The sequence below is a fragment of the Scyliorhinus torazame genome, chromosome 5, assembly GCF_047496885.1.
Source record: "Scyliorhinus torazame isolate Kashiwa2021f chromosome 5, sScyTor2.1, whole genome shotgun sequence".
NCBI classification, from domain to species: domain Eukaryota; kingdom Metazoa; phylum Chordata; class Chondrichthyes; order Carcharhiniformes; family Scyliorhinidae; genus Scyliorhinus; species Scyliorhinus torazame.
Window position 1 is genome coordinate 129168869 of NC_092711.1, and position 12823 is coordinate 129181691.

Genomic DNA, 12823 nt, shown 5'->3' on the forward strand with positions numbered 1-12823 from the left:
TACGTACGGAGCCCAATGGGCTGCCGCGCGGTCGGGGCCGTAGGCGCGGGTATTACGCGCGGCCACGTCTAGGGAGGCTGCTAGGGCCCGGGCCTCTGAGAGTCCTAACGACTCTCTTTCTAGAAGTCTTTGGCGGATTTGGGAGGAATTCATACCTGCCACAAATGCATCGCGCATTAACATGTCCGTGTGTTCATTTGCGTTCACCGAAGGGCAGCTGCAGGTCGTCCCAAAATCAGCAGCGCGGCGTATAATTCGTCCATCGATTCTCCGGGACCTTGCCGTCTCGTCGCGAGCTGGTAGCGAGCGTAGATTTGGTTAACTGGGCGGACATAGAGACTTTTCAGTGCTGCGAACGCTGTCTGGAAATCCTCCGAGTCTTCGATGAGGGAGAAGATCTCCGTGCTCACCCTCGAGTGCAGGGCCTGTAGGTTTTGGTCTTCTGTGACCCGGCCGGTGGCCGTTCTGAGGTAGGCCTTGAAGCAAGTCTGCCAGTGCTTGAAGGCTGCTGCCACGTTCACCGCGTGGGGGCTGATCCTCAGGCATTCCGGAATGATCCTGAGCTCCAGAGTCCTTTTTAGGCACGCTTAATAAATTGTAGCGCACAAAGACTCCGTGAGACGAATAGAGTGAAGTCGATGAGGCTTTATTAAGCGTGTCTGTTCCCCCGCAGCTCGATAGTACAATGGCCTGCGGGGGGAGGACTCCGGCTTCTTATACTCCACCTTCAGGGCGGAGCTAGAGGTCAACGGCCAACCAGGACCTGGGATCTGTCATCCAATGACATTAGGGCTTCCAGTCCCACATGACCCCCAATACATACTACCACATATACCATTCCCTCTTAGATAGTCTTCAAAGTGAACTGAGTACCATTGCCACTTACCACCTGCTCCGATGTACCAAATCGTGCAAATGTGTCATTCAACTTCTCAATAGTTTGTTCTGTCATCATGGATTTCAAAATCACTATTCTGGCCACTGAGAGTGTGGATCCACAATCACTAGGAACATGTGTCCTTCCACTGGACCAGTGCCATCTACGTGTATTCTCTGCCACAACTGTGACAGACATTCCCACATGTGTCAGGGTTGCAGTGGTGGAGTGTCCCTTAGTTTTACACAGGACTGACATTGCTCCACTTTCTCTTCGATTTGAGCATCTAATTCGGCCAAAATAACGGTGGTAGTTCCTTCATCCTCACACCAGGATGCCCCTCGTGCAGTTGGTCAAGGACTTGATTTCCTAAGCATGGAGGAATAATCACTTGGGTTACCTAACAGCACGTCCTTCGGGACTTGTGGGAGGAATCTGGAGCATCCGGAGGAAACCCACCCAGACACAGGGAGAACGTGCAGACTCCGCGCAGACAGTGACCCGCGCATGGAATCAAACCAGGGTCCCTGGCACGGTGAAGCAACAGTGCTAACCACTGTGCTACTTACGATGAACTTCTGACAGTGTTCCTTTTTGGACCATGTCCATCATCCTCCCCATCACTGGATCAGTTCTTGTGTATCTCTGAACTTGAAATGAAGACCCAGGCACATCATCCACGAGTGTGAAATATTGAGGGCTGGATTCTCCAATTCTGCGGCTCTGTCCGCAGGATCCATCTGGTCTTATGATCAAAAAGTCAGCGTCGACCCAGCACCGATGATCCGCCCAGTGGGGGGCTTGCAGCCGTGCCGTGTAAAGCCCCCGGCTTTACCTGCGGATCCGGCCAGAGAATGGCCAGGTGCGTGGGTGCGCATGCGCACGGCGGCAGCTGCGCCGACCAACATGCCGCTGGCCGCACGCAGACCCTGCCTGCCAAAAACTGTCCCCCTGTAACCCCCATCGCCACCACCCCCCACCAGCCTCACCGAAGCCCACCCCCCCGGCCAGCAGAACGGCACCCCCACCGACTGTGGTGATGTTGAACACAGTCCGCAGCCACCATGCGCGGTCCACAAAAGTTGTGAGAACATGCGCCCCACGCCGTTGGGGACTCAGCCCATCGGGGTGGGCCTCAGGTGACGATCTGAGGCCATCCCGACGGTGTGCGGCATACTCCTCAAGTATGCCGTTTTTGAGAGGCGGTGTCAGAAAAACAGCGCTGACCCCGATTCCAACATGACTCATTCTCCGGCCGATCGCCGAATGCGAATTTGGCATCGCCAATCGGAGAATCCAGGCCTAAATGTTAACAAAATGTTCTTCAGGTTCTTGTTTAACTTGTAACGGCAATCTTGACTCAGCAATAGCATTTGCTCTGATTTACAATCTTGGATATCCTACATGTGTGCAGATAATATCAAGGAACATCTTTCTAACTACTAGCTACTAAAGAAGGAATACCTTTATATGGCCCAAGGATCGACGATACGTCAGAAGAGAAATTGACGTCTATAAAGGTAGTGGTGAAATCTTTTGCAATAACTTGACCACAAAAAGGTAGTTGAAAGCGCATTATAAGTTAATCTTCTTTAATGTATAAAACTAACAAAGTTTTAAACAGTTTGGACTCAAAAACGGGAGCAGCTATCTGAATACCAGAATAACAGTAGCAGAATAGAATTAGAACGGCAGTTAAATACGAATACACAGGAAACAAAACTAATGACTGCACAATTTACTGATGACATGAGCAATAGATTTAAATAAGAAGATGCATAATAATAACACTCGATAACACCTTCTTACCCCGAAAATGGTGCTCAAAGCCTCTTTTTCTAGCTGAGCGCATGATTCGTTCCCGCGTTAGTGTTTGTGAAGCAAATGCGATCGGTCATCTTCTCCTAAAGGCTTAACGCGCGAGACAACTGCACCAACCCCATAGAGTGACGCATTGCAAGCAAGTTGTAACTTCAGCTTGGGATTGTAGTGAATCAATAGCTCACACTTCTTTGAGACATCTTTTATCTCATTATATGCACTCTTGCATTCTTCTGACCATTGTCATACCTGTTTGACACATAAGAAAGTGGGGAAAGGCTTCAATCGTGTAGCTAAATCCGGAACAAATTTGCCAGAATAATTGATTATTCCGAGAAATGATCTCCGTTGTATTATATTTTGAGGAAATGGTGCTTCGAAGATTGCCTTCATCTTTTTGGCTCCTTGTGTAAGCCATCTTTATCGATGACGTAATCCAGGTAATTTATGGATGTCGCACTTTTCGTTTTTAACTCTGAAATTATGGTTTTGTCGGTGTTTCGGTGCAGCTTCCAAGTTCTTCAAGTGTTCCGGTTCATTTGAACCGATGACGAGAATGTCATCTCAGTCACATTGTACCCCAGTTAGCCCAGTCAAAGTTTGAAAATATTTTTATTAAAGTTTTTAACATTTAAAACACAAAGTAGAACCAACACAACCCCCCCCCCCCCCCCACCACCAATGCCCTAACCAAATACCCCGGGCTGGATTCTCCGATTTGAAGACTGGTGCTGACACTGGTGTGGGAACAGTGGCGTTTTACGCCTGAGGAAATGGATCAGAAGATGCACCGATCCTCTGTCTGGTGGGAGGCTAGCAGGCACGCAGCGTAAAGCCCCCGGCTTTACCTGCGGATACAGCCAGAGAATTGCTGGGTCCGTGGCCACACATGCACATGACGGCGGCCTGCAGCAGCCGCGCCGTGCAACATGGCGCCGGCCGCATGCAGACCCGGCCTGACAAATAGTGCCCCCCTTTGGTCAGGCTCGCCACCCCCGGACCACCCCTGACCAGTGCCCCAGCCCCTACCAAAGCCCCCCCTGCCCGCGGATCGGCTCTCCCCCGACTGTGGCGGCGCTGGACTCCTAGAGTACTCCGTTTCAGAAGGGGCGGAGCATCGCAAAAGCAGCACCGCCCCCGATTTCGGCACCATCGTGGATTTTCCGACTGGTCGCCGAACGCAATTTTGGCGTCGGAGAATCCTGTCCCATATGTATGTGATAGGCCGGGCCCCTTCCACACCACTACCCACTCAGAATTTGATCCTGGGATCTCTGAAAAAGAGCAGAAGCAGATATTATTTGAAATGGAAGTCTCCTGTCATGGAACAGCCCTGACCTGTGTCAGTTTTTAGTTACATTTTCAACCCTGCCCTGTGCATGTTTCTAGTTTTGTTTTCAGCCCTGCCCTGTGTTTATTTTTAGTTCAGTTTTCAGCCCTACCGTCTCTGTTTTTAGTTTCATTTTCAACCCTGATGTGTATCTATTTTTGGTTTCATTTTCAGGCCTGCCCTGTATCGGCTTTATTTGGTTTTCAGCCCTGCCCAGTGTCTATTTTTAGTTTTGTAGTATCGGGGCCAACAACTCTTTCTTCATTTCCTTTTTTATCTCCTCCACGCAGCATTTCAAGAACTCTTGTTGTTCAGGGCCCCATATGAAACTGCCACATTCCGACGCCATCTTGGTTTTTGCTTGCCTTCCTTGCCGTTGTTCCAAAGGATCCGCTGCAATCCGGCCACTTTCCTCTCCTTTTTCCATCCGTGTCCAGGGGGAACACCCTCCTGGTTTACCGCACGGTGTTTTTAGCCATTAAAATTGCCGTTGGGGCTCCTATCAAGAGCCCAAAAGTCCGTTCCACCGGGAGCTGCCGAAACGTGCGACTTAGCTGGTCATCGCCACACCCGGAAGTCACAATAATCTTTATTGTCACAAGTAGGCTGACATTAACACGGCAATGAATTTACTGGGAAAGGCACCTAGTCGCCCCATTCCGGCGCCTGTTCGGGTCACAGAGGGAGAATTCAGAATGTCTAAATTGCCTAACAGCACGTCTTTCGGGACTTGTGGAAGGAAACCGGAGCACCCGGAGGAAACGCACGAAGACACAGGGAGAACGTGCAGACTCCGCACAGTAACCCAAGCCGGGAATCGAATGAGACCCTGGCACTGTGAAGCAACAGTGCTAACCACTGTGCTACCGTGCTGCCAACGGGGATAGTGCAGGGATATGACACTGAGGTAAAAACTCAGCCATGATCCAATTGAATGGTGGAGAATTGAAGGGGTCGAATCGCCACCTCCTGCTTCTAGTTCCTGTGGAATATAAGAAAATGTAAACAAAGGATAATTAGTCTAAAGGTCAGTTTCCAGACAGCCCAGAGCAGGCGGCATTATGTTGCTGATGGGTGGAGGCTCTCTGGTTTCAATTTATCTGGATGTTTACTGGGAGAGTTAGTTTCAGCTTGAAATGCTGTGTGCAACTTGCAACTCACAGAGAGGGCAGAATAAAAACCACACTCTCACTGTGCATCTGGCACGTGTACGAGGCTTAATCCTAGTTTAAACTGTGAGAGATCAGATACTGGGAGATTGCCGGGTTTGAAGCTACAGTGGTCCTCACAGAAACTTAGCGCAACAGAAAATAATCAGCTGATTGAGTTTGGATGTACTGAAAACTAACCAGAATGAGAGACTGGGACATCCACAGTCAAGTGATGCATAACATGAATTAAACATGAAAGTAGGGCGGCACGCAGGCGAGGTCCGACTGGTTTATGACTTCCCACTGTCTCCACTGGTTCATGACTTGCCACTGCCTGGACCTGCCTCCACAGGCTAAGTCCGATTGGTTTATGACTTGCCGCTGCCTGGACCAGCCTCCACCCGAAGGAAACTCACGCAGACACGGGGAGAATGTGCAGACTCCGCACAGACAGTGACCCAAGCAGGGAATCGAACCTGGGACCCTGCCACTGTGAAGCAACAGCTGACCACTGTGCTACCACATGCAGTTTTTGGTTGCAATGTGGAGGTTAAAGAATAAAATGATTGGAAACACTGCCTTGACTTCATTACTGCCCAGGTAGGAACATCAGAATAGGCCATTCAGCCCATCGTGCCTGCTCTACCATTCAACACGATCACGGCTGGTCGGACACTGCTTTTTACTATCCCCATAACCCTTTACATAACTGTTAATCAGAAATCTAGCAGCTACTTGCCGGACCTGCATGCTAATGTTTTGTGATTCATGCGCAAGAACACCCAGGTCCCTCTGTACTGCAGAATTCTGCAGTCTCTTTCCAGTTTTCTACTCTTGCTGCCAAAGTGTACAACTTCACATTTTCCCACATTACACCCCAACTGTCAGAATTTAGCCCACTCAAATTATTTATATCTCTTTGGAGATTCTTTGTATCCTCCTCACGGCTTGATTTCCTACTTATCTTCATTTCATCAGCAGATCTGGCTACAATACGATCAATTCTTTCATCCAAGTCAGTAATATAGATTGGAAATAATTGAGGTCCCAGCGCTGACCCCTGTGACTCTCCACCAGTTAGTTTGCCATTTATCCTGACGTTCTTTCCTGTTGGGTTAGCTAGTCCTCTATCCATGCTCATGTATAACCCACAATAACATTTTATGGGGCACCTTATCAAATGCTTTGATTTTTTTGAACCAAGATCATTTCTGAATCTAGTACTGATATCTTCTGCTGTTAGCAGACTACCCCACCTCCTTTTCTTTCCACAGTGTCAAATACTCTGGAATATTCTAGGGCTAGAATACAAGAGTAGACATGTACTTCTGAAGCTGCATAAGGCTTTGGTCAAATCCCATTTTGAAATATTGTGAGCAGTTTTGGGCCCCGTATCTAAGGAAGGATGTGCTGGCCTTGTAAACGGTCCAGAGGAGGTTCACAAAAATGATCCCTGGAATGAGGAGCTTGTCGTATGAGGAACGGTTGAGGACTCTGGGTCTGTACTCGTTGGAGTTTAGAAGGATGTGGGGGGATCTTATTGAAACTTACAGGATACTGCGAGACCTGGATAGAGTGGATGTGGAGAGGATATTTGCACTTGTAGGAAAAACTAAAAGCAGAGGTCACAATCTCAGACTAAAGGGACGATCCTTTAAAACAGAGATGAGGAGGAATTTCTTCAGCCAGAGGGTGGTGAATCTGTGGAACTCTTTGCCACAGAATGCCGTGGAAGCCAAATTACTGAGTGTCTTTAAGATAGAGTTAGATAGGTTCTTGATTAATAAGGGGATCAGGGGATCTGGAGAGAAGGCAGAATGGGGATGAGAAATATATCAGGCATGATTGAATCGTGGAGCAGACTCAATGGGTTGAGTGGCCTAATTCTGCTCTTATGTCTCATATCCAGCTCTCAACCACTTTGTAATCACATCTTTGCAACAGCTATCTCGTCACAAATGTTGCAGACATTCACAATGAGTTATTCATTCTTTCTTTTGTCATTTGTCCTACTCTGATCATATTCTACTGGTGCAGTTTTATATTTGTCTGCTGTCCCTCCTGTCATGTGCTAGTTATCATAACCTGCATTGCTACCCTGCATTATTTCCTTATCTGTTTTCTTTAACATTTCCAAATCTCCCTCCAGTGTTTCATTTAAAATCCTCTCTATAGCCCTCGTCCCAGTGTGGTTCAGGTGAAGGCTATCCCCATGGTACAGCTCCCTCTTGCCCCAGTACTGGTGCCAATGTCCCATCAATCGAAACCCATTCTCCCACACCAATCTTTGAGCCACGCAGTCAACTCTATAATCTTATTTACCCGATGCTAATTTGCTTGTGGATCAAACTTTGTGGTTTGGCTTTTTCTTGTCCCTAGCTGCATATAATCCCTCAGGACAACATCTTTACTACTCCCATCTATGTCATTGGTACCCGCGTGGACCACAGCAACTGGACCCTTTTCCTCCTACTTTCTCTCCATCCTGAGATGTCCTTAACCCTTGCACCAGGCAGGCAAGATAGCCTTTGGGGCTTATGCACTTAAGCTTCAGGAAAGAGTATCTATCCCCCTATCTGTGCTGTGCCCTACTGCAACTCCATTCCTTTTCACTTCCCTCCTTGATGATACTCATCCTCCCTGCTCTCATCCACACAAGTTGCAAGAACCTCAAATCTGTTGGGGACACCTGCAAGGGCTGAGGCTCCTCCATTGTTACCTTCGGGATCCCATACCTTTACCACTCATAGACGCATCCTACTGTCCTGGCCTTGGATCAAATCGGAAGTACCCAGCCGAAGGGGCGTGGCTACTTCCTGGAACACAATGTCGAGGTAACCTTCCCGCTCCCTGATGCATCAGTGTCCAAAACGCAGACTCCATCAGAAACTCAGAGTTGAACATCCTCGAGCTGCAGATATATACTGCAGATGTGGTGACCATGAATCATGCTAGTGTCCAACAGCTCCCACATACTAAAGCTGCAACACATCACTTACCCTGCCACCCTTTAGTTTCATCTAACTAACTGGGTTTAAAGTTTATAAAAATCTTTCAACTGTTATCGGTGGTTGCACTAAGTAGTTTCAACAGTTAAGATATAAACTTAATGCAAGACTTATGTCTCCTCACTATTTGATTAAACTAATGGTCCCTTTCGAAGGGATAAAATCTTGAAAACTCACCCAACATGGAGACTGATGGTGAAATTTGGCAAATTGGATCCAGAATTGGGGGAGTGGCATGAAGCCGAGGGTCGAAGGGATGTTTTTCTGACTGGACGCCTGTGTTGAATGGGGTCCCGCAGGGATCCGTGTCGGGGTCCTTGCTGTTTGTGGTTTATAGAAATGATTTAGATATGAATTAGGAGGGTTGATCATTAAGTTTGCAGATGATATGAAAATTGGTGGGGTGGTAAATAGTGAGGAGGATAGTGTTAGATTGCAGGAGGATGTAGACTGGCTGGTCAGATGGGCTGATCAGTGGGAAATGGAATTCAATCCGGATAAGTGTGAAGTGATGCACTTGGGAAGGACAAACAAGGAAATACACGATAAACAGCAGGACCCTGGGAAGTACCAAGAGGGACCTTGGTGAGCAAGTACACCGGTCCCTTAGGATAGCAGTGGATACAGTGGTTAAGAAAGCATTCTTGGTATACTTGCCTTTATTAGCCGAGGCATATGGTTTAAGAGCAGGGAGGTTATGCTGGAACTGTATAAAATGTTGGTTAGGCCACAGCTAGAGTATTATGTGCAGTTCTCAAATCCATATTATAGGAGGGATGTGATCGCACTGGAAAGGGTGCAGAGATTTACCAGAATGCTGCCTGGACTGGAGAGTTTTAGCTGTGAAGAAAGATTGGATAGACTGGGATTGTTTTCCTTGGAGCAGAGGAGACTGAGGGGGGACATGATTGAGATTTCTAAAATTATGAGGGGCACAGAAAGAGTAGACAGGAAGAAATTTGCCCTCTTGGTGGAGCGATCAATGACCAGGGGGCATTGGTTTAAGTTAAGGAGCAGGAGGTTTAGAGGAAATCTGAGAAAAAACATTTTACCCAGAGAGTGGTGGGAGTCTGGAACTCGCTGCCTGAAAGGGTGGTGGAGACAGAGACCCTCCTAACATTTAAGAAGTATTTAGATGTGCACTTGCGATCCCAGGACATACAAGGCTGTGGGCCAAGTGCTGGGACAAATTGCCCGGTTCTCTGCTTTAGATCTGACGCAAGGTGATGAAAAGTTGAAGGAAGGGATGAGAAAGTCACACAGCGGTGCAGACATTTATATAACAGTCGACACTTCAGCCCAGTGCTAGGGAACAGGGTGAATCTGCTGGTGTCTCACCAGGTGGGAGGAGCGGATGAAGCCCTTCCCACACACGGAGCATGTGTACGGTCTCTCGTCAGTGTGGACCCGCTGGTGCCTCAGGAGGTGGGAGGAGTCGGTGAATCCCTTCCCACACACGGTGCAGGCAAAGGGCCTGACGGCGGTGTGATAGCGCTGGTGGACCATTAGGCTGCCGCTGCTTTTGAAACGCTTCCCGCAGGTCGAGCAGGGGAACGGTCTCTCGTCGGTGTGAACCTGCTGGTGGCCAAGCAGCTTGGAGGAACGAATGAATCCCTTCCCGCACACCGAGCAGGTGAACGGCCGCTCCCCGGTGTGGATTCGCTGGTGGGTCAGCAGATTGGAGGACTGGGTGAACCCCTTCCCGCACACGGAGCAGGTGAACGGCCTCTCGCCGGTGTGGACACGCTGGTGGGTCAGCAGGGCAGAGGAGCGCGCGAAGCTCTTCCCGCACACCAGGCAGCTGAACGGCCGCTCGCCAGAGTGAACCCGCTGGTGGGTTTCCAGGTTGGAAGCCTGGGCGAATTCCTTCCCGCACACGGAGCAGCTGAACGGCCGCTCCCCGGTGTGGACGCGCTGGTGGGTCAGCAGGTTGGAGGAGCGTGCAAAGCGCTTCCCGCACATGGGGCAGCTGAATAACCTCCCGCCCACTCCCTCCAGCTGGTGTCTCCTCAGTTCCTGGTCACACTTGAATCTCTTGCCGCACTCGGAGCATTGAGAAGCGCTTTTCTCAGCGTGGAACCGCTGGTGTCTCAGGAGGGCGGAGGGCCGAGTGACCCCCTTCCCGCAGAGCGAGCATGTCAGAAGCTGCCGGGTGGCGTGACCTTTCTGGTGTTGGCACAGGTCAGATAACTGAGTGAATCCCTTCCCGCATACCGAGCAGGCGAATGGCCTCTCCCCGGCGTGCAGGCGCCCGTGTCGCTTCAGCTCCTGCCTGCTTTTAAAGCTCTTCCCACAGTCGGAGCACTTCCACGGTCTTGTGTCACAGTGGACCCGCTGGTGGGCTTGGAGATGGGATGGGAAAGCAAATCCCTTTGCGCAGACGGAACAGGCGAAGCGGGCCTCTCTGTCGGTAGGAGCGCGATGAGGGTCCGACACACTTTGTGGGCTGAGACTCTCCCCGCCATCCCCACCTTTACCCTGACCCCCCTCGGTGTGACAGTGTCGGTGTCGCTCTGGGTCAGACGATCGGCTGAAGGAGAGTCCGCACACAGAACAAGTGTGCAGTTTATCCCCTTGGTGATCGCTGCTTTCTCCATCCATGTCCAAACACTTAGGTCCTGATGAATCGACTGCTTCGGCAAGGTCTGGTCTGCTCTGCAATTCCTCCATTTCTAAAAGCCTGCAAAAGGAGTGAAGGAGGTGTAAAAGGGAGCATGCTTATTCAGTGGCTAATTCTGCCCCAATGAGCATTAAGAAAGACGGAGACATTACTGGGAAGTGGAGAGTCAGAGGAAGGGAAGGTTGCTGAGAGATTAAAGATTGTGACAGCGGGCATTTGGAAAAGTTCAGGCAGGGTCAACATGTTTTGGGAAAGGGAAATCATGTTTAAACAATTTATTGGAGATCTTCAAAGGAGTCACATATCCTTCGGCAGCACCTTCCAAACCCACGACTGCCACCATCTAGAAGGAGAAGAGCAGCAGATAGCTGGAAACCCCACCACCTGGAGGTTCCCCTCCAAGTCACTCACCTCAAACTCCCTCCCTGACAACACTGCTTTCCATTTTGACAGGAAGAATATAAAAAGGAAATTATTATCCAAAATGGTGAGAGAATGCAGAGCTCTAAGATGCAGAGGAATCTGGGTGTCTTAGTGTCTGCATCACAAAAGGCTAGTGAGCAGGTACAGCAAGTAATTAGGAAAACTAATATTGTGAGAGGAATTGAGAGGGTATGCTTCAGTTGTACAGGACATTGGTGAGACCAGGTCTGGAGTATTGTGTACGGTGTTGACCTCCTTGTTTAAGGAAAGATGACAATGTATTAGAAGCAGTTCGGAGACATTTTACTGGACTAATTCCAGGAATGGCGGGGTTGTCTGATGAGGAAAGGTTGGAGAGAGGTTAGTTTGTGTCCACTGGAGTTCAGAAGAGTGAGAAGCGAATCGATCAAAACCGTTACGATCCTGAGGGGATTATTGACAGGGTGCATGAGGAGAGGGTGTTTCCTCTTGTGGGAGAATCTAGAACTAGGAGTCACTTTAAAAAAAATAAGAGGTTGCTTATTTAAGACGGAGAGTATAAGAACTAGGAGCAGGATGAGGCAATTCAGCCCCTCGATCCCGCTCCGCCACTCAATACGATCATGGCTGATCCCCTCTCAGCCTCAACACCACTTTCCTGCCCGTCGTCCATAACCCTTCAACTCATTCCTAATCAAAAGTCTGTCTGTCTCCTCAGTCCCGGCATCCACCACTCTGAGATAGCGAATTCCATAGATTCACAACCCTTTGAAAGATGCAATTTCTCCTCATCTCGGTTTTAAATCTGCTTTCCCTTATCCTAAAACAATGACCTCTCGTTCTAGATTGTTCCACAAGAGGAAGCATCCACTCCACGTCTAATTTGTCAATACATTTTACCATCTCATACACCTCAATTAGATCTCCTCTGATTCTTCTGAACTTGAGAGATTATCGGCCTGAACTGCTCAATCTCTCTTCATAAGACAGACCCCTCATCTCTGGAATCAATCTTGTGAACCTCCTCTGAACTGCCGACAACGCAAATAAGAGGACCCACCTAAAATGGCTGATTCCCGATTAACTTGGCCAAAGTCCGATGTAAAATGGCTAACCGAAAAGGCTGATGGGAAAAGCAGCCAACAGGGCACAAACGGACAGCTGCAGACAGAACAGCGTATTCGGCTCTGGGGAAGTCGGCCCAGATCGATACCTGCGACCATTAGCAGCCCATCAACACAGACATCTGCAGTTTAATTGGCTATCCCCGGGAACAATTGCAACATATTAGCAATTGAATGCCGATCCAGACCTCTCGCCGCCAGCAGTGGCCGGGACAGAGACAGGTGAACGACCACCCCCTGATCAAGGAATCGCCCCATTATTGGAGCATATCGAACCCAGTGATTGGGGACAAGTCCAATTACTTGGGACCAGGGTCAAGGTCTTCCCCGAGAGGCGGGAAGCCCCTGGGAACGATAAAGATAGGGGCCAAGTTCAGATCGACTCTTCTCTCCCTTCTTCTCCTGCTCGCAACCTTCGCAAGAACCATCGACCAGCAACCGTAAGTTTGACTCCAGCGATCGCTACTCGATAGAGACTCCTAGCCATCGA

General features: G+C 49.2%; 1 protein-coding gene across 1 annotated transcript in view; it reads right to left on the reverse strand.

Moving 5' to 3' along the window:
- Positions 1-3749: 3749 nt before the first annotated feature.
- Positions 3750-12823, reverse strand: part of LOC140417909 (uncharacterized) — a 41796-nt gene continuing 32722 nt past the window's right edge. The window contains exon 4 of the mRNA XM_072501342.1: positions 3750-10867. Coding sequence (XP_072357443.1) covers positions 9493-10867 — 1375 coding nt within the window. The 3' untranslated portion in view covers positions 3750-9492. The remainder of the gene's footprint in view (positions 10868-12823) is intronic.